The sequence below is a fragment of the Phoca vitulina genome, unplaced genomic scaffold (assembly GCF_004348235.1).
Source record: "Phoca vitulina isolate PV1807 unplaced genomic scaffold, GSC_HSeal_1.0 scaffold28, whole genome shotgun sequence".
Taxonomy (NCBI): domain Eukaryota; kingdom Metazoa; phylum Chordata; class Mammalia; order Carnivora; family Phocidae; genus Phoca; species Phoca vitulina.
In genome coordinates this window covers 21,565,497-21,592,330 of record NW_022589731.1, presented here as the reverse complement: position 1 = coordinate 21,592,330, position 26,834 = coordinate 21,565,497, and the positions used below count along the sequence as shown (strand labels likewise).

The 26,834-nt window shown below is 44.8% G+C and overlaps 1 protein-coding gene across 2 annotated transcripts in view; it reads left to right on the top strand.

The window, feature by feature from the left end:
- The window catches only part of LOC116643982 (disintegrin and metalloproteinase domain-containing protein 12-like), a 583,570-nt gene that overhangs the window by 271,954 nt on the left and 284,782 nt on the right, over positions 1-26,834 (top strand). For both annotated transcript variants that reach the window (XM_032423146.1, XM_032423141.1), the window contains one exon: positions 11,939-12,075. In XM_032423146.1, the coding sequence (XP_032279037.1) occupies positions 11,939-12,075 (137 nt within the window). The remainder of the gene's footprint in view (positions 1-11,938; positions 12,076-26,834) is intronic.

Genomic DNA, 26,834 nt, shown 5'->3' with positions numbered 1-26,834 from the left:
GAAAGAGAGAGAGAGTGAGCAGGGGGAGGAGCAGAGGGAAAGGGACAAGCAGACTCCCCTGCTGAGCAGGGAGCCCAGCGTGGGGCTCGATCCCAGGAACCTGAGATCATGACCTGAGCCTGAAATCCAAGAGTTGAATGCTTAACCGACTGAACCACCCAGACATCCCACAAATGCTCAGATATTTTTGAGAAGGCTTTTTCTTCAGAACTTTTGGCTATGACTGGCTACTGAGTTGTCGACCTGCCAGGGCCTGGTCCTTGCTGAATAGACAGAAAACAGTCATGCTTCATATCCAGCAAAGGGCAGGAGGGAGCCCTGACCACTCTCCATCTGCCCTTTCTCCCCTGCCCCCAGCATTCCTTTGTGCAGGGAGGCCATAGAACATTGCGTCTCCTCTTATGGATGCCACTGGGCTCCCCTGTGTGGCCAGACGGGAGAAGGAAAGACAAGGCAAGCTCCGGGTAGTGACTGTGGTCCCCTCACAGTGGTGGCACTTGGATGGCTTATCAGCACTAATTTTAGAGAGGATTGAGAATCCGTTTAAAACAATTAATGCAGCATTAGCATGAATTTTAAACCAGGGCAATGACACTCAACCCACAAACGCACTTGCTCTGGTAAGATGCTTGTTGGCTAGTACAGGATTGGCCAGTTCTGTTGTCTCATGGGAATAGATCAGAATAAAGATTTGTAGTATTGAGAGGAAATTGTTTAAAAGTTCCTAAACTGGACAAAAACTGAGAATGAAAGTATTTCTAATTGAAATTATTAAAAATGCTCCTAAGTCATTCTGTTTGCCTAATATTTATCAAATCTCAGAGAATTAAAACTTCTCTGAACTCAAGACTCTAACCACTGTGTTATAATAGTTTATCCTGTTGGACTATTTAAGTTAGGATTCGTGTTTGGGACCCTCCAGTTCAACTGGCAAAGTCAACAACTAGAATATTAACAGTTGTAAAATACTATCTTCCCCTGCCTCCAGACAGCCACACTTTTCCCTTGGTCATTAGGATTTGGGCAGGTATTCCCTAGCTAATTCCCATAATCTCCCATCTTTACTTCCTCCATGTACCACCTTGAAGCCAAGACCCCCAGTCTTGCCATGTTCCCACCCCCAGACTGCCTGAGCCACAGGAGTCCCTACAGTTGAGCGTCCAGCAGGTAGAGAATGGGGAGGAATTGTTCCTGTAGTAGGGGCATGAGGCGTAGGATATGTCCCTGGTGTTGCATTTTGGAATTCTGAATATATTTTCTCATTAACAGACATGGGGTTTCAGGTCCACAAACTGTTGTCTGAGTTAAAACTCAAAGTGCATTTTTCTCATAAAGAAGATGAAGTATCCAACTGGTGGTAGGAGAGTCATCTACATTATGAGTTAATAAGTATTTGGGAGCTAGCCTTCGAGAGCTCCTAGAGTCTATAGAATCAAGTTCAAATAATCAGTCTGTGTTTGCTTACTTTTGGTGTGCAGCACACTTGCTGAGATTCAGCTCTCCCTTGGCTAGCATGGTAGGTACACACTCTTGGGTAGAGAAGGAAATATTGGGCTTTCATGATCACAGTTTCTATTATGGTCCCTCAGTTCTCTGTTCTGATCTTAATTTGGCTTTTCAAGGAAGATCTCCTGCGGGGAAGATAATGAGCAAAATGCCTTAGATGAGGATTCTGCTTGACTTGCCAGTTCTTTCTCATTAAAAATAAGTAAATTGGAATCCTGGCTTATAAATAAGACACATGTGGGTTTGGTTCTGTGCATTGACCTGCAAGGGACCAGACATTGCTGGGTAAGCTAAAAGTCACCTGTTAGAACCTCCAAGCTGAGAACCAAGCCCTGGCCCCCTCCCCTATGTCATTACAATCACAACAAGGCTGTGGGAACTTTTCATTTGTTTGGTAATAATCCATTAAATAAATACATGTCTGCACATGAGCATAAAAAAGGAAATTTGACAGACAGGGCCCCTACCTCTTGTGATTTTAGCTTGGGGAGTGGGGAGGTGGAGACAGACCAAAGGCTAAATAAATAAAATAAGTTCAGGTACTCACGGTTGCCATGAAAGGAACAGCATAGGATGATGGCCTGGAGAGGATCTTGGGTTGGGAGGAAGCTTCTCTGAAGTGGTAACATTTGAGCTGAGACACGAATAATGAGATTTGGAGTCGTGCAAAGGTTTGAGAGCTGGAAGTCTTCAGCAGAGGGAGCAGTAAGTGCAAAGAACATGAGGTAAGACATAGCTGAGTATAGTAAGGTGTCAGAAGGGTGGTCCGTGTCAACGTGTGGTCACAACAGAGTGAGCAAGTTGAAGTGATCAGGGGTTGGAGTTCTGAGACTTTAGGACACGGGAAAGGATCGAATCTCATTCCTAGTGTTTCCAGGCCAGAGTGATTGTTAATGCATTGTGCAGTATGGCTGGAGCACAGATCTGAGAACTTGGCTGTGTGGCTTGGCCTCCTGGCTTCTTGATTTATTTGACCGTGGGCTTAATTTCTCTGTGCCTGTTTTCTCATGTATTAAATGAAGATAAACTTCATAGGGTGTAGGGAAGTTTAAGCAAGTTAAACTTTTAAAGAGTTAGAGTGGGGCTTGGTGTGTAGCAGGTGTTCAGTTGGTGTTCACCATTGTGATCGATAAGTGCTTACTGATTATGTCACCTATGCTCAACACTGAATTTTTGGCCTATGAATGGTTCTTGTTTATCCATTCTTCTCCAGCCTTCATACTCTCTATTCTCATGTAGAGAATGTTTCCACTATGGATGATTTACTCTGATTACTACTCTATTCTAGAATGCCTTCCCATTGCAATCAATATCCAGACCCTGCCTTGGAAGGCCCACCATGATCCAGGCCTTGTTTACCCCCGGTGCTTCTGCTCACATCTCTCTCCATCCCATCATCCAGTCCACTGTAGCCATACTGACTGCTCTCTACTGCCTTGGGACATTACATCATGTTCTCTTGATGGAAAACAATGCTGTAGTTTTTTGCTCTTCTCAGATGGTCTTCTCCTTTAAGATTGGAAGAGGAAGAACCTGCAGGTGATGAGGCTATCTAGAAGGATTCAATTAAGAAATAGGAGAGCTTTCAGAAAACAAAAGCACAAAGAATCTCGTTGGAGCTGTTGACTATGGGCCATAAGACAAAGACTGTGTCAGATCACCCAGCCATGTGACCATGTGACTTAAGGAACAATGAATGGTGACGGCATTGGCAAGACGTGTGTGATACAGAATGCTTTGTTGTCTGACTGGGAAATGGAATGAAACCTTTGATTTTTAAATATGCTGAATCTGAGGTGATGATGGTGACAAGACATAGGAATTAAAATGCCCAGTACATATTATAATACAGACTGCCCTTGGGTGAGTTGGCCATATGGAAAAATATCGATTTGGGCAACATCAGCTTAATGTTAGTGAGTTCTGTGGGGGACAATCAGAGTAGAGAGGGAAGATGGTCCAGAGCTGGGACTTGGGGGGCTGTTCAAGTCCCTCAGGGAGAGAAGAAGGCTGGGGAGAAAGGGTGATGAGTGGAGCAAGGCAAGGCCTGGTCAGAGAATGGTCGGGTGCTGCCAAATCAGTGTGTGTTCTAGCAGAAGTTGGTCAGTGGTGACACATGGTGCACCGAGGATGTAAGAGACTGCCCTCACGTGGAACTGAGTTTCTAGTGTAGAAGGAAAGTGACCACTCCCTCACTGTTGTGTACTTCCATTTGCTAAATTTATTATAGTGAGTGGAATAAACTAGTTTTCATTCTTGTCCTTTTGCTGTTAACTTTCAATAATGGCTCCGGAGTATAGATTTTAATCATTGGTTCTATTTTTCCCCCCTTATATACTTTTTGTTGGCAAAGTAAATTTTGGAAAATTCTGACCCCACTCCAACCCCCAAAAGTAATCAAATGAATTCCTGCAGCACGTCTTGGTCCCTGTTATGAAGGGCAAAGTGAATGAATGTGTTTGAAATGCAAAGGGCTTGGGTTTTGCCATTAATTCTGCCATTTGTTGTTAGGAAACATTAGGAATAATCCATATAATCACATAATTCAGTCTGACCATTTGTAAAATGGTCCTTGCTTTAGCTTCCACTGACCAGCTTAATAAGTTAATGTTGTAAATGATTTTGCTCCCTGCAAACAGGATACACTATGGGCATGGAGAATTATTTTTCTGTGTAGTAGACAATGGATGCTTGGGATATGAATCCATTTGAAACATTTATGAGAAGCTATAACCAGCTTTCTTTGAGTTTGGAAATGACATATAAAACATCTTTTCAAAATTGTAATTGTTCCACAGTGCTTGATTGCTTTTATTTCTAAATGGGCTCTGTCCTCTGGCATGCCCAAGTCTGTGTATCTGTGATACCAGGAAAGCTGGTAAGAAAGTAAAACATTCGAGCAGTTGGTTTGTTGTCACAAGTCCAAATGATTGATTTTTTTAAGTTTATTTTTTATTCATCATAAAAGTTTATGCATCATAAAAGTAATATGTGCTGATTATAGAAAAATCAGAGATACATAAAGAAGAAAAACAATGAATTCATAGTTCCAACACTCAGAAAAAATCTGGAAGAGCATTTTCATGTATTTCTTTCCAAACACTGATTTTAAAACAAACAAAAAAACTAAGCTAAATGACACCCATGTACACTTTACATCCAGGATCTCACTTGGTCCTCTTGCCAGCCTTGTGTGGTGGATGATGGTCCCGTAGCCTCCTGGACACAGAAAGAATCTGAGTGTCAAGGAAGAGAAACTTGCCCAAGATCATCCATAAATGGCCTGTGATGGGTGTAAGCTGTGTCTTCTGACTCAGTACACTATGACTACTTCCTTTACATTGGGCTTCGTCTTGATAGTTTAGCCTGCCGGTGTGGATAAGTAAAATCTTAGGCTCTGAGACAGTCTGGTTCTGTTTCAGCATCCTTTTATCAAAGTATTTATGTGACTGTCACTTGGTGTCACCTTCCTAAACCAACTTTTTACTTCTGTACTCCCCCAGAGCCTTGTAGCCAATCATCCAAAAACGCTGAAATGTTTACAGCAACTTGTTATTTCTGTGTTCTCTAGTGTATCTGGGGGCACGTAGGAGGCCTTTCAGTTGCTTGAGGATCAACTGCTTTCACAGACCTCTGCCTTTTCCTACTCTAGAAAACCTTGTCAGTTACTTGGTGCTTTTCACTTGACTGCAGCTGCCAAGTCTTTTCTTTCTACCTGAATGAAGAGCAATATGAGAACAAAGAAAGGCAAGCACTCCAGTTTGCTGGTATTTGGAGCCCTCCATGGTCACCAGCCATCTCTGGGCTTTGGATACTGAATTGCTCCGGAATGACATTATTCCTCCCAAGATTCAGATTAAGTTTTAAAAGTGATTATTAATAGACTTTATTTTAAAGGATAGTTATAGATGTATAGGAAAATCGAGAAGATCGTATAGATCATTTCCATATTCCCCACAACCACTTTCCCGTTAACATCTTACATTAATATATACCTTTATCGTAACTTATGAACCAAAATTAAACCTTTTCAACTGAAGTTCATATTCATATGAACTTACTTCCCTCATATTTCCTTCCTTTTTTTTTATCTCACTTCCCTTTTCTGTTTCTCCATCCCATCCAGCATGTGACCCCACAGGACCGTCGTCCTGCCTTCTTGGACTGCTCTTGGCTGTGAGGGTTTCTTAGAGTGCCCTTGTTTTTGATGACCTCAACCGTTTTGAGGTGTGCTGGTCACGTGTATTGTAGGATGCACATCTGTTAGCGTTTGTCTCAGGTTAGACTGGGGGCATGGGTTTGGGGGAGTAAGACTGCAGAAGTAAAGTGTTAATTTTACCATATCCTTTAAAAGGTACGTACCGACAATATGACATTGCTATTTATGTTGCCCTTGATCATCTGGCCGAAGTAGTGTTTTTCAGGTTTTTCCACTCTGAAATTACTCTTTTTCTGATTAACTTTTCCCTTGGTTCTTTTGAGCATCCCTGAGCTATGTCATTTTATTTTTTTTTATTTTTTATTGTTTTTATCAAAATCTAAAATATTTTATTTATTTATTTATTTTTAATTTTTTTATTGTTATGTTAATCCCCATACATTACATCATTAGTTTTATATATAGTGTTCCATGATTCATTGTTTGTGCATAACACCCAGTGCTCCATGCAGAACGTGCCCTCCTCAATACCCATCACCAGGCTAACCCATCCTCCCACCCCCCTCCCCTCCCCCTCTAGAACCCTCAGTTTGTTTTTCAGAGTCCATCGTCTCTCATGGTTCTTCTCCCCCTCCGATTTCCCCCCCTTCATTCTTCCCCTCCTGCTACATTCTTCTTCTTCTTTTTTTCTTTCTTAACATATATTGCATTATTTGTTTCAGAGGTACAGATCTGAGATTCAACAGTCTTGCACAATTCACAGCGCTTACCAGAGCACATACCCTCCCCAGTGTCCATCACCCAGTCACCCCATCCCTCCCACCCCACCCCCCACTCCAGCAACCCTCAGTTTTAAAATCACATTCCTAATTTCCAGCCGGGGAGTCTGCAGATGAAATGAAAGAGTGACAGTTATTTGGTAAGTGCAAGTAGGAATCTGAACCAAGGAAATACATTCGCCCTTTATGGGAGCACTGCCACCATATTTCCCTGAAATAAGGAGTGGCTCAGTTCTATAAAATTTTCTTTAGCTTTCGCATACTTGGGGCTAAGGAAAATGCTTTGTGAGTTTCCAGAGCCTTGTCCCCAGATTGGTTTGCAGTTCATAATGGCTACCTCAATTTTTTCCCCCCAGCTAGATTTTCAGAAGAATATTTATCTTAATCCTGCTTTCAGTGCCTCAGATCAATTCTCCTCTCTTAGGTCCATGCAGGTGTTGATATTGGTTTCCTTTCAAAGCCAGAACTCCATATGTGATGTTTAAGTTTTATCTTGAGTAGTAATCTCATCAGAGTTTGCTTCCCCAATGACCCACTGGGTGGCCTGAATGGGTACTCACCAGTACCTAAGCCCGGCATTTTCTTACGATCGACAGGCAGTGGTCATTTTCACACTGTTAGCGTGGTTTGGTCAGACAAACACTGTGTAGAAGTCTGGAAACATGCATTCAGATATCCTAAACTAACTTCATGCATTAAAGCATGGGTCCAGGGGCGCCTGGGTGGCTCAGTTGGTTAAGCGACTGCCTTCGACTCAGGTCATGATCCTGGAGTCCCTGGATCGAGTCCCGCATTGGGCTCCCTGCTCGGCAGGGAGTCTGCTTCTCCCTCTGACCCTCCCCCCTCTCATGTGCTGTCTCTCTCACTCTCTCTCTCAAATAAATAAATAAAATCTTTAAAAAAATAAATAAATAAAAAAATAAAGCATGGGTCCACTCACCTCCTCTGCCACTTTTTGAAAGCCCTTTGACTGCATTGAGCTTCCTCCACCCTGTAAGAATTAGGAAGGGAGAAAATGTTGTTCCTCTTTACAGAGGGCAGAACCTCAGGGGTAGGCTTGGAGAGCATAGATCAGAGGACTCAAGACCGGGGCCAGGCCTTGTGGCTCCAAGATGTTCATTGTTCACTGTCCAGACCTCCACATCAGTTTCTACCTGTACGTAACTGAAGCCCATCGATGGGCATCAGGTTGTTGTTCTTAATAAGGCAGGCAAAGGAGGATTGGCCAGAGCAGGGACGGGCAGGACTTTCATGGGCAGCCAGGCTCTGGGTGACTCATATGGGGGGATCCTCAGTCCCTTTTGGGCAGGTGTCTTCATTGGTGGCTTTTCCAAGACCTTAAAAGCCATTGCTACAAAGATTCTTGCTTGCTTGCAGAATTGGGTCTTATACCTTCCCTGTTGGCCGGTCATAATCAAGTCTGAAGGTGAAAAGCTCAGACAAGGACAAAAGCAAAATAGACATATACATTTCCCTTGAGAAAGTAAAGTTCATTATTACAGATGATAATTGTGTTAGAAACCAAACTATCTAATATGCTTTTTTCCCCACTATGAGACTGAAGCAAACTGGCCATTTTATCAAAATGGCAAGCAGTGTATCTGGTTACCCAACAGAAAAAGAGCCAGAAGTTCCTCCCCAATATAAACTATTCACATTTTTTATTTAAGCAACCGATTTTGTTGATGCCCAAATATTAGGAAAAACAAAATGTATGCAAACTGTATATTTTATAAGGTCATATTTTTTCCCTGAGCTTCTAAGGGCTTGGATGTATACATCATTCAGGACCTGCTTTTATGGTTTGTCAACAAGATCACTCCATAAAATATATTGTGATATCTCACAGCTGTGTATGATTTATTCTGTCTATCCATGTAGCACAAATAAAATTTTTATTTGCATCATCTAAAAGAAATACCAGTGTATAAATACATAAGCAAAGCTCATAAGAAATGGTCTTCTGACTACAGATACTGCTGGGGGATATGGTGCAACCAATTAAAAAGCTGAGGGATGGCTTCATTATCCATGTACATAGATAATAAATACTGTACTCAGCAAACAGTGCAGTTACTCAATTTCTTAAAAAGGTTGCACAATGTTCTCCAAGTGCTGCCACAGTCTGCCTCGAAATTCTCCTTGGAATATTTAGAAATAAAGCCTCTTAGACAAAAAGAATTCAGCCAAAAAGGACTTCTTTTGGATGAAGATGATGGACTATGTAGGTGGAAAGGGAAGTGTTCAGTGCTTGGAGCATTTGGCCTTCAGGAGAGTATATAACTCTCTTTCTCTGCTACCAAGAGTCTTGGAGGAAAAAGGTCCAGAGGACTAAAAACGTTCCTTGTATTTGGTTTGTGCAGCTTCAGCCTGATTGTCATATGGGAGGCCCCACAGAGGTTCCCCAGCTTCCCCCAAATCAAGGATGTGGACTTGCTACCCCTTCTAGTGCCCCTGCTGGCAGAGTCATGCTAATGATTCACCCAGGAGACCTGGACCTCATGGTGCCATCTCCTTCCTTCTAAAACATATGGTTTCTTGTCAAGCGAGTTCGGTCGCATGCAAAGGCTGTTCTCCAAGAGTCTGAGGCGGGGTGAAGATCTCCTCGGTCTTTGAGCAGCGTGGCTGGAATAGCCCCGGAGAGCATCCTGTCTTCCCCATGGTGGCTGGGTGGTGGGTGATGCAGAACTCCTGTTTTGGATTTAATAAGCCCTTGGACAACTGGATTTGTGACTAACCGCTCAAGTTAGCAATCCACTTGCATTGGAAGTTTAACTGCCAGAACTGCCAGGAACAGCTTATAATCAAATTGGTTTGTTTTTGTAGAGAACACTTTTAAATGCTTGCAGTCACTTTCTTAACAGTTTCACATGACTTTTCAAAAGATTAAAATGCTGGCCATGGTGACTCTTGGCACATGCCATGGTTTTCATTGGTTTAGGGGAAAGTTCAGATGGATCTCCAATTCTTAGTCTGTAATTGCTGGTATTTCAAAGCCTTCTTAGTACAATTCGAATAACACACCTGCTCTCGGTTAAGATACATTCAGCTAATTGCACTCTGTAGTCTGGTTCTGCAGGCGCTGTATAACTGGATCAGCGTGAACTTCTGGTAAATTCCAACTTGGGAATCCCACTGAGAGTCCTGAGCAGGAGACCCGGGTCTTGGCGAGAATGATGCCGGTGAAACCAGTGGACATTGTTCTCTATGCTTCATGCATATTTTCTCCTGGCCTTCCCAAGCTCTGCCTCATTTTATGGAAAAGGAAAGCACGTGCTGTCCTGCTGACTCGTTCTTCCTCTGGTTCTGTGTGGGGCTGGGAGGTTCTCATCTTCACGTCTGGGCTAATGTGCACCCCCTCCCAACAAGTAAAGGTCTTTCCTGGCCTATCCATCAAAAGTAGCCCTCCCCACGACTCTACCATCACTTCGTTTTTCTTATTATCTTTTATTTGGAAGCCATCGCAAATTTACAGAAGCGGTACAAGGATAACACTGAGCCCCTGTAGCCCTGTTCTTTCATAGTCCTGACTGCTCTCTGAAATGGTTGTGTTTTTCATCTTTCTGCCAACACAAGAACACAAGTCGTGAGGGCAGCTTTATCTTTGTCCCTCTCTTAGATGCACAGGATGGAGAGAACTGAGTCTTCCGGTGTTAAGCTGCATTTACAAGATGAGGGTCCCAGCAGTGTAGGCAGAGGGGTTGTCTCCACCCAGGTGACATTAGCGCACACTGGCCCAAAGTGGAAATGATGGGCTTTTTGAATGGAAGCCATCAGAGTGTCCATCAGGAGGTAGACAGGGAATAAATAGTTGTCGAATGAGTGAGTGAATGAGTGAACGAACGAACCAACCAGGGGGCAAAAAACTGGACCAGAGACCCGCAGCTGATCCGTGGAAGAGTGGATACTGGTGCTGGGGTATGTCTGACCCTGAAGCCCCTACTTGTAGTGATGTCACACTACCGGGGAGCGCAATGAAGGGTGTGAAAGCAAGGTCATTTAAGCACAATCTCTATGCTGCCAATGGCTGCCCCCTGTGTAACCAGGAGAAGGGCTACAGCATCTTCCATTCAGATAGCAATTCTTTCCAATTCTTCCACTTCCATCCAGCCTTCCATCGGTGCCCACAGATGTCACCACCTAGAACCATCCCCCCTGGTTACAGGGCTGGAACCCTCATCACTTGAATGTGGGTTCATCCCAAACAACTCAGCTTGTCCCAGGCCTGGGCCCCACACACTCTCCTCTCCTCCTTCACGTGACTCATGGTCCTCTCCCCCCACACCCCCACCCGACCCCTCGTGGCCAATGGGTCCACTCACCTCCTCTGCCACTGGCCATACCCCTAACTCTTTGCTCATCCCCGTTTTAAACGGGGTCCCTCAACAACTGGGAGTTTTAAATGCTTTGTGACCAGCTTGAGAATTTTCCAGAGGGGCTGTGTCAGACAGTTAATACTCAAGTAGTAATCCTTTTGTAACCTGAATATAACTGCAGACTTCCACATCGAGAATGATAAAATGGTGTGGATTTAAAAGTATTTGGAGAACTGTAAAATGTCTAGGATTAAAATTTCAATACCATTTGTGCCCAATAAATGTGAACTCCTTAGTAACTTAAAACGGTGCTATTATGACTCAGGTCTGAAAATTATGAGTCCTGGTTGAAGAAATGGGAATAACATGTGAGGGAATCTGCTCCCATCCTTTACCTTGAGGGATATACTGTGGTCACACCAAATAGCAGGAATGTGACCTCATAGGAGAACAAGCCCAGAGAAATTACCCGACTTGTTAAGAAAGCGATACACTCTCCAGAAGAGAAAAAATGTTATACTTTCCATTAGGATTGTTTATGGAAATGGGGCTAAATTGAACCTGTGTCGGGACATTAACTGGTTCGACAGGACCCCAAGAAACAAGATCATGTAATAGTTTATTGAATGACTTAATTTTTTTTACATAAACCAGTCTAGTCAGTCTGAAGTAGCAAATTAATTTTGTCTATAGAATCACTCACTGAAGCATATAAAATTAGCCTGCGTAAGTAGAGAGAGGAGAATTGGCATTGTGTTGAGCTGATTCACTGGGACTTAAGTAAATGGATTTAGTCTTAATACAGCTAAAGCCTTGAGATGTTTAATAGAGAGCTGATCTGAAGCAAAGCATTAATTCATCATTTAAAAAGTCACCACTTGTGTGTTTTTGTTGCTTGTTGAAGGATGGAATTATATACTTTGACTTCGATCATCACCCAGCACATGCCATAGGACTCGAAGGGAAAAATTAGCTTTTGTTTAAGTTACAAAATTGTTTGGCTAGATTGACAGAGAATTCATCACTTTTAACCCTGACCGTGACTTAATAGATAGTGCTGTTTCCCTGGCTTCCTTCGGCTTCCAAATATTTTCAATGAGTCATTTATGTCATGAGTGTGTGATGCCAGACTCTTCCTGACAAGAGTGAAGAACAGGGCTGTTTTCTTTTTGATGCAGGGGTGAACCTGGGAAGCAAATTAGCACCTTCCATGCCGCTGGCTGGAAGAAGGGGCCGGGGAGGAGCTTACGAAGTCGTCCATGTCTCTCTCTCGAATGGAGACCTCTGGGACCCAATGGAGAGCATCCATGCAAAGGTCAGTTGTTTCATTTTCTCTCATTTTCTGGACTTCTCTTATATGGCTCAAGTTTAAAAATCACGTTACCTGCATTCATATTCTTCTGTTCAAGTTTTATCTTTATTTTAATGCTGACTTTATTCTTCTAGAGTGAAATCTTGATTCTTAAGAGAAAATACACACCAGTTTTGATGTGACAGTCCTGATGAGTGGCCCAACATTATTTACATCTGTTGAAAGTTATTTTTCCAAACACACACCGGGGCTAACATTTCCAGATACACAATTTCTCTGTGTGTTTTACTGGAGTGCTGGGTATTGTTCTGTTGCATCAACATTTTGGTTTTATCCATCGATTATTGGTAGAGACATGTTAATGCGACTTTTAAGGAAGTTTATAATGAGTTTTAATGCAGTTTTGTGCTTTGTTTACTTTGATACATATTTTATTTGAGCCTTCTATGATGTAAAAGAATAATATAAAATAATTGCAATATTAGCGATTCAATTTAATATTTTGAGGAGTTTTAGCTGCCAAATCTACGTGACTTTCTTAAATTTCAGAACTTGATGAAACAGTTGGAAAGTGATAAAAATCTATAGAAATATGAGCTCTTTGGAGAGATCATACAGATGGCTTTGTCCTTGTGATATGTGGAACTATTTTTAGATTATTTTTCATAATAGAAAACAGATTTTTTTTTTTTAAAGAGCAGTTGAGATTGTGAAAATCCTCTGTAGCTTTCTGGAAGGGCTGCAGTGGGCCACCTTTATGTGAGTAATGATAATATGATTTACATCATTATTTTCTAGAAAGGCTTTCAGTTGAAAGTGAGCATTCAGAAAGGTTGGAGATTTGGTTAAAGGATCCAAATGCTAAATCTGCACTTTTTGAATATTTCTGTTTCATGGAGACTGTTGTAAATTTAATATACAAAGTATAAGTCACTCATGGTGGTATTGATGGTGTTTCCTAGAAGAAAGACTTAAGACATTAAAGAATAGTTCATTGTGCCCTTAATCTGAAAAATTAGAAATGATATGATAGATGCAGAAAAGAGAAGGATACTATTTCAGAAAGTATGTCTTTAAAATACTTATAGGTGCTAATTAATAATACAAAAATATGGAACAATCTAAAGTTTCTTGGGTGGTGGAAACCATTATGGGGGCTTTCCCTGATAGGAGGGTTGCCAAACTTAGTAAATAAAAGTACAGAATGCCCTTTAAACTTGGACTTCAGATAAACAGTGAATTTTGTTTGTAAGTCTGCCCCATGCAGTATTTGGGACATTGTTATTTATCAAAATCCACATTTAACTGGTGTCCTGTATTTTATCTGGCCTCCCTATCTGGGGAGCGTATCAGAGCAACAACCTGATGAGGGTTCTCGGCATGTCCTTGGAGTGGACCCGTTCAGGTGGGCTCTGGTTTCGGACCTCCAGCTTTCTCCTCCCTGCCAGCCAGCCGTCATGTAGACATCAAGAAGCATCTGGCACATCTGCTTCTCGCCACAACCTGATGACTATGGGCCACCAGCACCATCTTTATAGAAAACTTAGAAAACAATTATTATTTGATAACTGTCTTAGCTCCTCTGCAATTCTACCTCCTGATTGGAACCATGCAGGTGGTAGGCACATACCAAGTACACTAAAATAACTCCAGGTTACTGACGTTACTTAAGAAAATAGGGACTTAGGTGATTTGGGGAACAGCATTTTGTCATAATGCCATGGGGCTCATGGAATCAGCATCCTGGCTCTGTAGTTACAATGTGTACCCATCTGTTCTGGTTAACCACTAAGAGCCCACATGATAAAGGGTACATGTAAGTGTCTGTTAACATGCTTGTACACGTGTGCCATAATCCTCCACGAGGTAGATGTGCACACCTGTTGTGAGAATAGGGATTCCGCCTAATGGTGTGTATGTGTGTGTCTTGTTTTCAAATTGAACAGTCAACATTTTAATTTCAAACTGCATCAATAGGGTATATCCTCAAGTATGCAAAACCTACATTAATGATTATTTTTTCCACACCACTCTGCCTGCTGTACCTTAGAATATAGTTTTAGTTATACATTGTTGCTTTTCTGCTCTGCTCTTTTATTCTTTGCTCTCCCGTATGTTTCTAGTCAATCAGTCTTTGACAGTTTTAGTTTTGGGGAAGGCCCAGGCATCTTCCTTTTTATAAAGTGCTGCCAAGGGATTCTAATGAGCACACAAGATTAGAACCATGGCACTATTGGAAACTGCTAGAGTGGTGGTCAACCTGACTGAGATGATTCAGGCAAAAGTACTGTCACATGGTCTCTCTCTCTCATTCTCTCTCTCCCTGCTCTGTGATTGAAATATATCTGGATAGGATATTATTAGGCCTTTTACAAATCAAGGCATCATTGCCACTGATAATTTACTTGAAAGAGTAGGGGATGGGAAAGAACATGACCTTTGCATAAATTGGAGCTTCCAGCGTTTTGTTTGTTGCTTGCTGTTATTTTGATCTATAACTTGAGAATAAGCTTATCTGCTTTTCCTCTCCCTTAGGGTGGTTGTAAGAATGAGATGAAACAATGGCTGTAGAAATACATCAGGATCTAAAATCCAGCTACACAAATGTAAGGTGATACTGCAAGTTTAAAGTGTTTTAGGGACCCCGCTCCAATTTCATGTCCTGAAAACACTCAATCCCGGACCCAGGGAAGACATGTCAGGATGTGACTCGACCAGGAGATGATCTGTGTTGAGCCCAGCCTTTGAATGCTCCAGGAAGTTTCCAACTTCCAGCTTTCTCACATGAGAATGAATATGTAGAAACAGTGTACGAAATGGAAAGTAAAAAGGCAGACAGATGAGAACATGAAACCAAAGCTTCCCTTAGCATATTGTGGGTCTCAAATACCAAATATCAGATAACAACTAATTAAAATGGCAGAAGTAGATGCTGCTGCATGCATTGAAAGAAGCCTTTCATTTCTTTCGAAGGACTTCTGCTTCAGGCCTTCCAGGGAGACTTGTCATGGGGTTCCCCATCTAGTGCTCGCCTCCCCTGCATTTCCATCCCCCAGTAGCAGCCTCCTCTCCCAGCATTTTGTCACAACAATGGCCCTTGCCAAGGTCATAGGTAGCCTCCCAACTTCCGAAGACAGCCTGTGCCCTTCACTCTTTATCTCACTTATTTTGACACTGAATCCCTCTCCTTTGAAATTCTCACTTCCTCTGGCTCCCCAGACCCTGTTCTCTCTTGTTTCTCTTCATATGTTTTTAATTCTTGCTTTTTATTCTTCTTTTTGGCTTTGTCCCTTAACTGTTGGTTTCCACTGACTTTCTTCTGACAGAGGACTCCCACTGGCCGTGTCATTCACTTCTGTGGCCTCACTGTCCCCCAGAGCAGCGGGGGGGGGGGGGGCGGCCATTCACAGGAATGACTACAGCTACATCAGCCCCCACACCTGAGCTCCTGCTGGGTGGGAAGTACCCTGTCAGGCGCATTTCATATGATGACCTCACCATCTGTCCTCTAACATACATGGACTTAAAATCCACATCACTCACTTTGCTTTGATTTCTGAGATTCAGTCCCAACTTCCAGTGGATTTCTGGTGCCTCCAGCTGAAATTGGCGCCTCCCAATTATTTTAAATGCGCTGTGGCCCAAAGTGGACACAGCCCCCTGTCCATCTTCCCTACTTTATTTAATAGCTCCTAGAAGATGAGATTGTCATCCCCTTTTCCCCTCAGATCATGAGGTTGGAGACATCGTGAGGTTGAGTCCACTGGCCCAGCATGTCTAACACATGGCCCTTTCCCACCATGCCTCATTAGTCCTTCTCTGCTCCAGACATTCTACAAATGCAAGCAGATCTAGCCTGTCACTAAGACACAGATCTAGCCTGTCGCTTTCCTGCTTCCTACCCATAATGTCTGACTTCAAAGCCAGGTTCCTTGCATGATGCCCAAGACGCTTTATAGGCGGGGCTGTCCTGATGCTGAAGGCCTTACTCCTACCTCCCAGCCATTGAGCTCATCCCGGTCAGCTTACTACCTAAACATGCCATGTTCTTTATTGCCATATGCTGTGTCCCTGATATCTGAAGCCCCAGCTTAAATTGTACCTTCTCTTGTGAAGCTCATCTTGAGCTCCCCCAGACAAATCGGTCCTTCCTGTGTCTCTGCCCTTGTCGTCACAGCATCTCCGTGATGGCAGTCATGCCGTGCACACACTTGACTCATGCAGGGGGAGCCTGGCACATGGCACAGACAGACGCTGCCGACACAAAGCTAGATCAGACGTATATCCCCGATCTGCCCATGGAGCAGGAGGGGTGGGCATGTGGGGGCAGCTGCATCTGCTGCTTCCTCAGGTCCTTCCACCTCTTGCCGGACAAGCTGCTTACTGCCTGAGAGCAATGCCCGTTCTTCCCGTTGGATACCATTTTACAGCAGGGCCAAAAGAAAACCAGCTCAACTATGTTCAACCCAAGAAACAACGTTCTAGAGAGAAGGGCCATGTCGAACTTGTATAAAAGCGTGAAAACTGGGGTGCCTGGATGACTCAGTTGGTTAAGCATCTGACTCTTGGTCTCCGCTCAGGTCATGATCTCAGGGTCGTGAGATTGAGCCCCATGCTGGGCTCCGAACTCAGCACAGACTCCACTTGTCCCTCTCCTTCCCCCTCTGCCCCTCCTCCTACACACACACACTCTCTCCATAAGGCATTTTGAAGATTAATGTAGACTCTGCCTTAGGTACTGTGGCTTTCTGTGTTGGCTTTGGACCCCACCTTCACATGGTGTGGGACCCAGCTCTCTGGCACAGACCATGCTGTGCTTTCATTACTACGTTATACTTCTAGTTCTCCCACCAACCTGTGCCTTCCCTGGGGACAGTGGCTTTATGCCCTCATCCCTTCGTGCGGTGCTTGGCATCTAGTGGAACAAGGTAACCAGCTTTGTGGCCTGGCTCTGAGTTTTCCTCTGTGCCCGGAGCCCAGGTCCCTCACTGGTGTGAGGATGGCCACTGCTACTACGGAAGTTAGGGCAAATGAAAGTGAACATTTGCACTCTCTTCAAATGCCAGAGGGTGCCTTGGGAGCCTCTCCATTTCTGCAGAGTTTGCAAACCACTCTCCAACTACCGTAACTTTTTAGACGTTGCTGACCTCCCTTTAGCAACTACAGGGGCTTTTAAATCATGTAGACGTCTTTTATAGCTTGTTGGAATGCTGCATTTTTCACTTTTGTGGTTACTAATGTCTTATCTGCAGTGACTGCCCACATTGCCTCTCTGTTCCAGGAGGGGTCCTGTTACTCCGTCTGGGTGGGTTTACATGGCCAGCCCTCCACAGGATGACTTTCCCCTTCTCTAAGAGATTATTCTGACAATTGCAGGAGTTGCTTCAGGCCAGTTCTTGGTGTCTGCTTCTTGGCTGAGTAAGCTCAACAGTTAGCCTTTCCGACTTATGGGACATTGAGCTTACATTAGCTTAAAGCTGGCCAATAGTGCTTCCTCTTAAGAATATAATATTAAAATACCCATCGTAAAGCTATTCCTTAGAAATGTATTATTTCCAGACCATACAGTCTCCTAGGAAGGTCTGTACCCCTGACCCCCCAACCACTTAGCTCCCATTGGACCCCCAGCCCCACTCCTCGCTTGACAATCCCCATGAGACTCTGTGGGCACACAGGGGGCCCCTGTTTCAGCCTCACATAACCCGCCCAGCCAGGACCATGCCCAGCCTTCTGGGAGAGCCGGATCAGAGGGGGAGGAGCCGGCCCCCCTGGATCTTCAGGAAGGCACCTGTCTTCCATCAGTCCCAGGTACCGCGTGAGGAGAGAGGTGTGGGCACGTGCGGAAATGGATTCAGACTCCTGCACGGCCTCTGCCCCGCCGGGTGCTGTCGGGCTGGGGGCGAGCCTCGGCCGAGCCTGTTTCCTCTTCTGTAAAGGAGACGGTCGCGGTCGCCTTGCTGCCTGGCGTCGCACCCTCAGCACGCTCCGGGAAGTGTCAGCCTCTTTTCCTCTCTCTCAACTTCTTCTGGGCCTTCTGGCAGGGCTTCTCAGCCTCGGCGCTGGCGCCCGGGAGGCTGGCTCGTCCCTGTCGTGTGTGCACAGGCAGGCCCGGCCCGGGTGATGGAGGGCGCTCCGCATCCCCGGCCCCGCGCACCAGACGCCCGCAGTGCCGTCCCCAGCGGTCATGTCAACTCCCTGTGTCCCCCGGGGAGGGGGACGGGGAAAACCTGCCCCTTGAGAGCCACTGCACTGGGGGCAAGACTAGGAAGGCTGAGGACAGCCCCGGAGAACCTTCCCTTGACCAGAGGCTAGTCAGCCCTTTCTGTGAAGAGCTCCGCAGTGATTCCGCAGCGCGGGCCCCGCGCGGTCCGCCTCAGCGCCCCGCTCTGCCCCTCGTGGCGTAAAGGCGGGCGTGGACGGTGCCTAAACAACCGGGCATGGCCGTGATCTGAAAACCTTCTCTGTGGGCGTCAAAATTTGAATTTAAGATAATTTTCATGTGTCGTGAAATCTTTTATTTTTTTTTTTTAAATCATTTAAAAATGTAAAACCATTCTTAGCTCACAGGCAGTGGGCCGGACTTGGCCTGAGGGCAGGCTGTAGTTTGCAGCCCCTGAACTAGGTGTCCTTACTGTACAGATGTCCCCCCGGGTGCCCCCAGGGGCCCTGCAGGGTGGGAGCTGTGCGCATGCGCAGGCCAGCTGGAACCGGACGTGGCCGGTCCGGCGACTGAGCCCAGGTCCGTCACATTCTGAAGTCTGGGGTTCTTTCCGTAGCGCTGTGCTGCTTCCCCAGGAAAATCTTCAGCTTTTCTCCCCTTGTGCATCGCATCGGGACGGGTTCGTAAATCCGGACTCCGGCCGGTCCTGATGGAGGGCAGGCGTGCTCTCCCGCTCGCTGTCGGGCCGCCAGAGGCCTTCCGGCTTTCTTGAGCGAGATGTGAGTGCTGCTCCCATCCCTCCACGGCCTCTCTGTCCACTCCTCCCACTCGGCCCACACACGAGAAGGACAGCGCAAGCCAAGCTATTGTGCTTGGTTCAGCTGTGAGCCCCGCTTTGGGAGCACGCCTCTCCATCACCGAGGGGCTCTGGGACTGCATTTCCCCGTGGCTCACTGCTAACTCATTCATTGCTTGTGACTTCTTAGCAAAGCCCTAAGGTCATTTACTTTAAAATTAGCTATTGAATCAGGTCTCCCCACAGTTTCTGCAACTCCCTCCCCATGCCACTGCCCCGCCAGACCTCTAGCATCATAATGGAACTGGGACTTTTTAAAAATATATTTTAAAATAACAAATTTAGGTAATGCTAGGGGATCGAGTGGTTTGCATTATTTAAATAGAGTTATAATTTTTTCTTCTTTATAATTCTTAGGTAAGACTCTTCACATGACTGAGAGGTAGAGCATATATAGTTGCTTGATAGTAGGAGAAAAGGAGTCTGGTGAATTCTGTTTTCAATTTTCCAAGCATTCATCTAAGCACATGTGAGTACCTGCTGCATTCCAGGTCCTAGATCAAGTTCCTGTGGCACAGGATGGGTGAGCCTCCATCCGCCCTTTGAGAAGCTCACCGTTTAGTGAACTAACGATTGTAATAAATTTAAATAAGTACTTCATAAGAGATTTATGCTTTTTAAAATAAGTGATTTTGGAGTAGTTTTAGATTTACTGATACATTCAAAGATAGTACAGAGAGCCCCATATACCCCACACTCAGCTTTCCCTGTTACTCGCATTTACAATGTATGGCACATTTGTAACAATTAATGATACATGGTTTTTTATATTTTAACCTGAACTTTTTCACTAAAAGAAAAAAGTTTGGGGGGTTGGGGACATTTCAAAGAATATAAAATTTCTATAAAGGCTGAAGATTTTTAAATCACAGTTTAGACGAAAAGAGCACACCTTCCCAAGGGAGACTTAATATGTATCAATGTTGCATTTAGTAATTTCACATCATGGGAAGGCTGAGGAAGCCCTCACCTATACATTTACTCTGGAATTTCTCACAAGTTACAACATAACCAGTGGGATGGGTTCCTTCCTGGTTGTTCAATAAACAGTCATGTTGGTGATGAGGTTTCATTCAACCAAAGTTCAAAGTTCAGATTTTTTTTTTTTTAATTCTATTTTTCCTTGAAAAGTGAGAAATCTTTTTAAATCTATGACAAGAGTGCTTGCAACCAAGTATGTAAAATCATGTTAAAAACAGCCAAATACAGGGCCGTTATGTGACTGTAGGGTAACTCCTGTGTAGAGAGCTTGTGTGAGATTTTTTCCCCCTGTATTGATTTAACATGCTCTGGACTCCCCCATTCTTGCACACTTCCTTGTAAGCATAAGGTATGTGTTTTTGAGTGGTACACACCAGTATTTTATAACCATTTTTTCATTATTGCCTGCCTAAAGAGAAAATTTAATTTTAATTAATTTTAATTAAATTTAAATTACTTTAAATTATATTTTTCTTTAGGGAGAAATTAAATACCAAGAAATAAGATTTGTTAGCTAGAGTTAAGCTCTAGAGGGATACAAATCATTGGTAATATCTAAGGATTTTCAACCCCTCCCCAAGTACCACTTTTTTGCCCCATTAAGGGCAATAGCCACCTACTGAGAATGTATGATGGCACCACATGTAAATGGGCGAAAGGAAATGTATGTCTCCCAGGACTAATGTATGTGCAGAAATCTGCCCAGTGGAGATTGGGGGCAGGTATGAAGAAAAGTTGATTTCTCCCTCTCTCAAAGTCGGTTCTTGCTAGATTTTTTAAAGTATGTATTTTATGTGAGAACAGTTGGAGATTTACAGAAAAATTGTAAAACTAGTACAGAGTTCCCATATACCTCACACAATGTCTGCCCTGTTACTGACTTACATTATGGTGCATTTGTCACAATTAAGGAACCAGTGTTGGTACATTATTACTAACTGAAGTCCATACTTAATTTATATTTTCTTAGTTTCTACCTAATATACTTTTTCAAAGATCCCATCCAGAATCCCATGTTACATGTAGTCATCATATCTTGCCACTTGGTTCTGACAGTTTCTTAGACTTTACGTTTTTGACGATATTGATGATTTTGAGAAGTACTCATCAGGGATTTTGTAGAATGTTCCTCATTTGGGATTTGTCTGATGTTTTTCTCATGATTGAGCTGGACTTATCTATGTTGGGGAGAAGACCCCAGAGGTAAAGTACCATTCTTGTTACACCATAGCAAGTACTATCAACAGAACTTATCACTGTTGATGTTGACATTGATTGTCTGGCTGAGGTCATGTTTGCCGGGTTTATCTCCTTTCCATACTGGATTCTTGGGAAGGAAGTCACTGTGTACATCTCATGCTCAAGAGAGTTATGCTCCACTTCTTAGAGGGTGAAGCGGCTACATAAATTATAATTCTCCTGCAGGTGAGATTTATCTACTCTCCCTATGTACTTATTTATTCAATTATTTATCCATATCAGGATGGATTCATGGATATTTATATTTTGGGTTGTAATCCAATACTATTTTGTTTTATTTAGTTTTTAAAGATTTTATTTATTTATTAGAGGGAGAGAGCATGAGAGAGAGCATGAGAAGGGGGGAAAGGGGCAGAGGGAGAAGCAGACTTCCCGCTGAGCAGGGAGCCCAATGCAGGGCTCGATCCCAGGACCCTGAGATCATGACCTGAGCCCAAAGGCAGACGCTCAACTAACTGAGCCACCCAGGCGCCCCCAGTACTATTTTACTTATGTTATTGTTTAAATTGGCCATTGGGAGCTCTTTCAGTTGGCTTTGTGTCCCTTTGACATACCCCCATTTTGTGTGTGTGTGTGTGTGATCACTTCCTTACTTTCTGTCACTACAAGAAGTACCAGGTCCATCTTCTGTATTTCCTGCCCCAGCCCTAAAATCAGCCATTTCTCCAGGGAGCCCTGGTTCACTGGAGGATGGTATTAGACATCAAGATCTGGGTGCTGGGTGTGCTTACCAGTACCGCAACGACACTTCTGGGTGTCCTCAGCTGACAGAGTAAGGAAATAGATGTGTGTGTTCTTGCTAGATTTGAGAGAAACAAACTTCATGTGCTGGGTCATGACTGGGGCACACCATACCTTTTCACACAATATTTTTGATTCTAAAAATTTTATTAAGAGAAAATATACCAGGAATTTGGTTTTTTATGGCTATACCTATTCAGGCAAAAATGAAGAATGGCAATTTTCAGTAACCTAAATCAGTTCTTGAGAATCAAACCTAATCATCAAGTTCCTTTCCCTAAAATGTTATTTTAAAAAAATTAATGCCCAGCTTTCCAGCATTTGACCTAACTCTGGCTTTTCAGATTCCCCGAGTTGATCCATGCCTCCAGGCTCCCTTTCTGCTAATTACTGGACATTAATCTGACCTTTTTCCTAAAAGTGGCACACAAAAAGATTTTATTCAGCTGGTATAACAATTCTCGTGTGCAGTTTTTACTCACTGAAGATACTAAGGGTCTTTTGCTTGAACCTACTCATTTTCCAAGCATGTAATTTAAAGACATGGTCATAAACCCGAAACAGAGTGAGAGCACAGAGCTAATGAGAGCAGGGTTGCAGATTATGTTTCTGTTAGGATTCCCCATTCCCGTGGGAGCCATTAGCTTGGCTCCGTTTCCTGGCCTTCCCTGGCGTGTCTTAGCCCCAAAGCATCTCACAGGGGACACTCCTGAACGTATGAGGGCAGCCAGCCCAAATTCGGAAACATGACGCATGCACTATTTCCCGTCACTGCTGGCTTAGCAGGGCTCTGTTTGTATATGCAGGTGACATAGTTCACATCCGTGTTTCCCAAACATCAGTCACCCAGGATCCACATGAAAGATTTCAGTCTAATTATAGAAGCAGCCACACTTAATAGTTTATATGTGCTTGACATGCTGACTTTTTGTTCCAACACATAAAAGGAATATAAATGATTGAAATGAAATGTGCTGTGTACCTCTCTAAATGCATCTGTCATTGGGGAAAACAGTATATCATTTGAAAACAGCCCCAGACATTTCACGGTTTCTTTCTTTTTTCCATCCAGTAGATACTCATTGAATACCTCACCAGGGGTGCTGTGCACAGCTATGCAGATTAAGTCCTGCATCCCTTGGGGGGAGGCAGGGTCGGTTGGATCCCCAGAGATGAGCCATGACAACCTGCTCAGCTGCTGAGCGGGGTGGCCCAGCCAGGAACAAGCACCATCCGGTAGAGCTCCACGTAAGAGTCGTGACGTGTCACTTTTGAGCGGAAAAATTTTACTGCCTCAACATTATCCTACTTCTCTTTTGACTGCTTTCTGTATACTCATTTAATCAGGAAACAGTTACTGCGAGCCCCTCATGTTCCAGGCCCTGTGCTGGATGCTAGAGATACTTTGCCCTTTTTAAAAAATGCATAAAACTGGGCAATTTCCTTTCAGAACTGCTTTGAAGCTTGCTCAAGCAGAGCTCTAGGAAATGTCAGCTCCTGCGGTCCAAACATAAGGAAGAGCTGAGAGCCCACGAGGGGCAGAGAATTCTATTATGGCTCCTTTGAAATCTAGTCCCTCCTTTTATAGTTCGAAACAAGGCCACTGGGCATATGCTCTCTGGTTGTGCCTCTTCAGCTAATAGGAATGTGTTTGCCTTGCCAGAAGTTCTTGCTGGTTTTAGTGTCTTAAGTGGGATACGTGGGAATGCGTCAGATCCCCGGGAGCTGTTGGTTGGCCCGGCACTGGCCTCCTACGTCCGCGTCTCTGCTCATCTGGAGCCCAGAGAGCCGGCATTTGCGGTCTTGCACTTTTCATGTCTGGACCACGTTGGGCGAGTGAGGAGTTCCGGTTCTGTCGACCCCCTGGCCTCCCGGCCCCAGTCAGGGGAGAAGGGAGCCTTTTCAGGGCCATCTCCGGAGCAGTCTCGGTGGAGTCCCAGAGCTGGGTTTTTCCAGCCTGCTGTTTCATTGGCAGGTACCGGGCCTCGTCTGGTTCAGTCTGGAAGCGTTTCTGGGAATGCAGCTGCCACTGGAAACGCCTGAAATGGGCATAACACAAACCGGGCGTCCTCCGACGTCCTCCGACGGCCGAGGGTTCCGATCTCCGTCCCACATACTTCAGCTGCCCAGACAGGGTGAGAAGAAGCTGTCAGGCGGGAAGGACAGCAACAGCGTCCTGGAGTCAAATGCAAAACATCGAGTGCATTTTTGCTGGTTATAATGGACAGGAACACGGAGCCGTTCTTCTGGCCCCGGCACGCACTGCTAGGGGAGAGCCGGCCAGAGGAGTTGGCAGGTGGGGAAATGAGTTGGAGAGGCTTTAAAGATCTTTTCCTATAAAATAAATGTCCAGAAGCTGTGGAAATGTATGTCTTTAGTTAAGTAAATACCCCCAAAGACAACACATGTACATTTTTCAGTGAAACGTTACCAGTTACAACTGCCCGTGTTTGCAGATTCCAGGAACCCGAGCACACACAGAATTGGCCTATTATACTCATTAACCTCGGAGGCACCTCCTCTCGAGAAATTCCTACGGCCGTGACAGCAAATTAATTTAACTGTTTTATTTGAAGCAGCTGAGGCGGGAGGAGCTCGCCTTCGGATTTCCTGGCTGTGTTTCTGACTCCGATGGGAAGAAACAGGAAGGGATGAGTTCTAGCTTCTCTGCAAACTGAGGCAGCCCACTGAAACCCTCCCCACCTCAGCCTCCTTATGTACAGAGGGTCCTAGCTGAGATCTGGAGCCACACTCTGCCCTGTCCATGCCCGGGGTGGCAAGTTGTAGTGTTGTCTGCTTGTGTTCGCAGGTGACAAACACCTATGATGGATAAGGCACTCTCAGGATTGGAGTTTTCCGGTGAAGCGAGGCCTTGAATGTCATGCTAAGAGGTTAGAATTCCATTCCAAAGGCAGTGGAAAGCCATGGAAGGTTTTGAGAAGTCAAGTGATGTTTGGGGCAGTGGTTTCAGAAGCGATTTGAGATAGAGCATCCGTTTTAGGAAGGAAAGCGGTGGCAAGGCGGTAGATGGGTTATGTTAGAGACGGAACGTGGGGCCCAGGCCTATGAAGAGACCCCAGCAAGAGCTGGTGAGGGACTCTTGTTCTCTGCAGGCCTCTCCCCAGCACCGAGACTGTCTAAGCTGACTGCTCACAGGGGTGCAGGGCTGGCACGCTACTCCCTTGCTCTGTGACCTTTGGCGAGTAACACGACCCCTCTGAACCTCTGCTTCCCCATTAAAAACGGGAACCAAAAAAAATTACCTATTTCAGAGGGCTGTTGCTAAGATGGTGTTTAAGCGTATAGAACATGCTAAGATTCACTGTGTTTATTGTTGTTATTTACACTTCCAGTGCCATGAAGCGTCCCGGAAACCCGGTTTTTAATGGCATTTTAGTGGATCCTTCACTCTCCAGCCACTCAGATCCACCCTTACTGCGCAGAATGAGTCTTTCTTCAACACAAATCTGACTGTGTCTTAGAACTGTTTAAAAACCATCAGTGACTCCCCGTTTCTCTCAGAGTAAGACCCAGACCTTTATTTTATTTTATTTTTTTTTTTTATTTTAATTTTATTTTTTGACAGAGAGATAGAGAGAGCCAGAGGGCACAAGCTGGGGGGAATGGCAGAGGGAGAGGGAGAGAAGCAGGCTTCCACCAAGCAGGGAGCCGGATCATAACCTGAGTCAAGGCAGACGCCCAACCGACTAAGCCACCCAGGTGCCCCCATATTTTCTTTTTTTTTTTTTTAATTTTATTATGTTATGTTAGTCACCATACAATACATCATTAGTTTTTGATGTAGTGATCCACGATTCATTGTTTTCGTATAACACCCAGTGCTCCATGCAGTACGTGCCCTCCTTAATACCCATCACCGGGCTAACCAATCCCCCCTCCCCCCTCCCCTCTAAAACCCTGTTTGTTGAGAAACAAAAAGACCCAGACCTTTAATGTGGGGCCTGTGCATTCATCCGTGACCTGAGCCCCCTCCGCCTTCCTCACGCTCTGCCGTACCTGCACCTCCTTGCCGGCCCCCAGAGGCCCAGTCCCACTACTGCTCTGCATGGGCTTTCTACACGCTCCTACCTTCCCTGCCCTAACCCTCCCTCACCTTCCACGTCCTGTCTCCATGTTCCTGGACTGACCTCAGAAATCACCTTCTTTGGTTGGCATCACAGACTGAATGTTTGTGTTTCCCCAAAGTTTGCATGTTGGAGCCCTAACCCCCAACGTGATGGCATTTGGAGGTGGAGCCTTTGGGAAGGGATTAAGGTTAGATGAGGTCGTGAGGGTGGGGCCCCCAGGATGGGAGCAGCGTATTTATAAGAAGAGGGAGAGGCCAGAGCTCTCTCCACCTGTGAGATGCAGTGACATGACCGTCTGCCAGCCAGGAAGAGAGCCCTCACCAAGACCCCAACTATGCTGGCACCCTCCTCTTGGGCTTCCAGCCTCCAGAACTATGGGGAATAAATGTCTGTTGTTTAAGCATGCCCGTCTGTAAGCAGACTAAGCAGTGGTTTTCCCAAACTCCTCGCATACACCACCCCTTTTCAACATCCGGTTAGCTGCCAGGTACCCAGGTCCCACGTGGGGCATGTTACCCGAGCATTCAGTTCAGTACTTCCAGCATGGCGCATGTTACCTGAGCACCCAGTCAGTCCTTCCAGTATGGAGCATGTTACCTGAGCACCCAGTTCAGTACTTCCAGCGTGGCGCATGTTACCTGAGCACCCAGTCAGTCCTTCCAGCATGGAGCATGTT